Raw genomic sequence first — 1,083 nt, forward strand, 5'->3', positions numbered from 1 at the left:
ACACACACACACACACACACACACACACACACACACACACACACACACACACACATACACACATACAAACACCCACACTCATTAGCTCCATCAATGGCCACCAGCAGCACCACCAACACTACGAGCACAACCACCACCACCACCACCACCACCACCATCATTTCTATCAGCTGCACTATCGCATAGTAATACCACCACCACCACCACCACCACCATCACCACTACTAACTAACTGCACCGCATACTTCCACTATAACACCAACACCACCGCCACATCTGTCGCCACGCCTCCGTCTTCACCATCTCTATCAGAAAGAACACACACACACACACACATACACACAAACACACACATACAAACACACCATACGTACATATATACGCATACACACATACGAACAGACGCGCATACACACGCACGGACACACACATGAACAGAGGTACCATCATCACCACCGTCGCCGCCGCCACCACCACCACCACTACCACAGCAGCAGCCGCCACCGCCGCCGCCTTTACGCCAGCACGCAACATCACTCTGACCACCACCACCACCGCAACCACCACCACCACCACCATCAGCTACAGCTACTAACAACTGCTGTTGTTACTGCTGCTGCTGCTGTTGGATCACTATACCACAACTACCACCACCACAATCACTACTACTATTATTGTTACTACAACTACTATTACCACTACTACTACTACTACTACTGCTACTACTACTACTACCAGCCGCACCAAGTATTAAGCTATCGCCGCGCACCGCTGTCTCTGTTATTTACTACAACACATGGAGTACCGCCGGAGTCCATGTAGGCAGTTCTAATGAGAGCGAGACACTATGGCATGCCTTTCGGACTGGATATTACGCTACGGCTGTTTTCTATGGATTTTTACCTGGTTGTCGATGGACACACACGCCAAACGAACGCAAACCTGTGAGTAAAATCCACAGTTTTTGGTCCTCGTCATTTCATAGTTGTGATACTTTATAAATGTTCTTATCGCGGTGGTTGGTTGGCCGGCTGGCTGGCTGGCTGGCTGGTTGTGCTGCGGTCTGGGTTTTTTTTTTTTTTT

General features: G+C 49.5%; 1 protein-coding gene across 1 annotated transcript in view; it reads left to right on the forward strand.

Moving 5' to 3' along the window:
* The first annotated feature begins 206 nt into the window (after positions 1–206).
* The window catches only part of LOC128250372 (uncharacterized), a 152,625-nt gene continuing 151,748 nt past the window's right edge, over positions 207–1,083 (forward strand). The window contains exon 1 of the mRNA XM_052975277.1: positions 207–944. Within this exon, the coding sequence (XP_052831237.1) occupies positions 848–944 (97 nt within the window). The 5' untranslated portion in view covers positions 207–847. The remainder of the gene's footprint in view (positions 945–1,083) is intronic.

This window comes from Octopus bimaculoides, chromosome 20 (assembly GCF_001194135.2).
Source record: "Octopus bimaculoides isolate UCB-OBI-ISO-001 chromosome 20, ASM119413v2, whole genome shotgun sequence".
In the NCBI taxonomy this organism is placed as follows: Eukaryota; Metazoa; Mollusca; class Cephalopoda; order Octopoda; family Octopodidae; genus Octopus; species Octopus bimaculoides.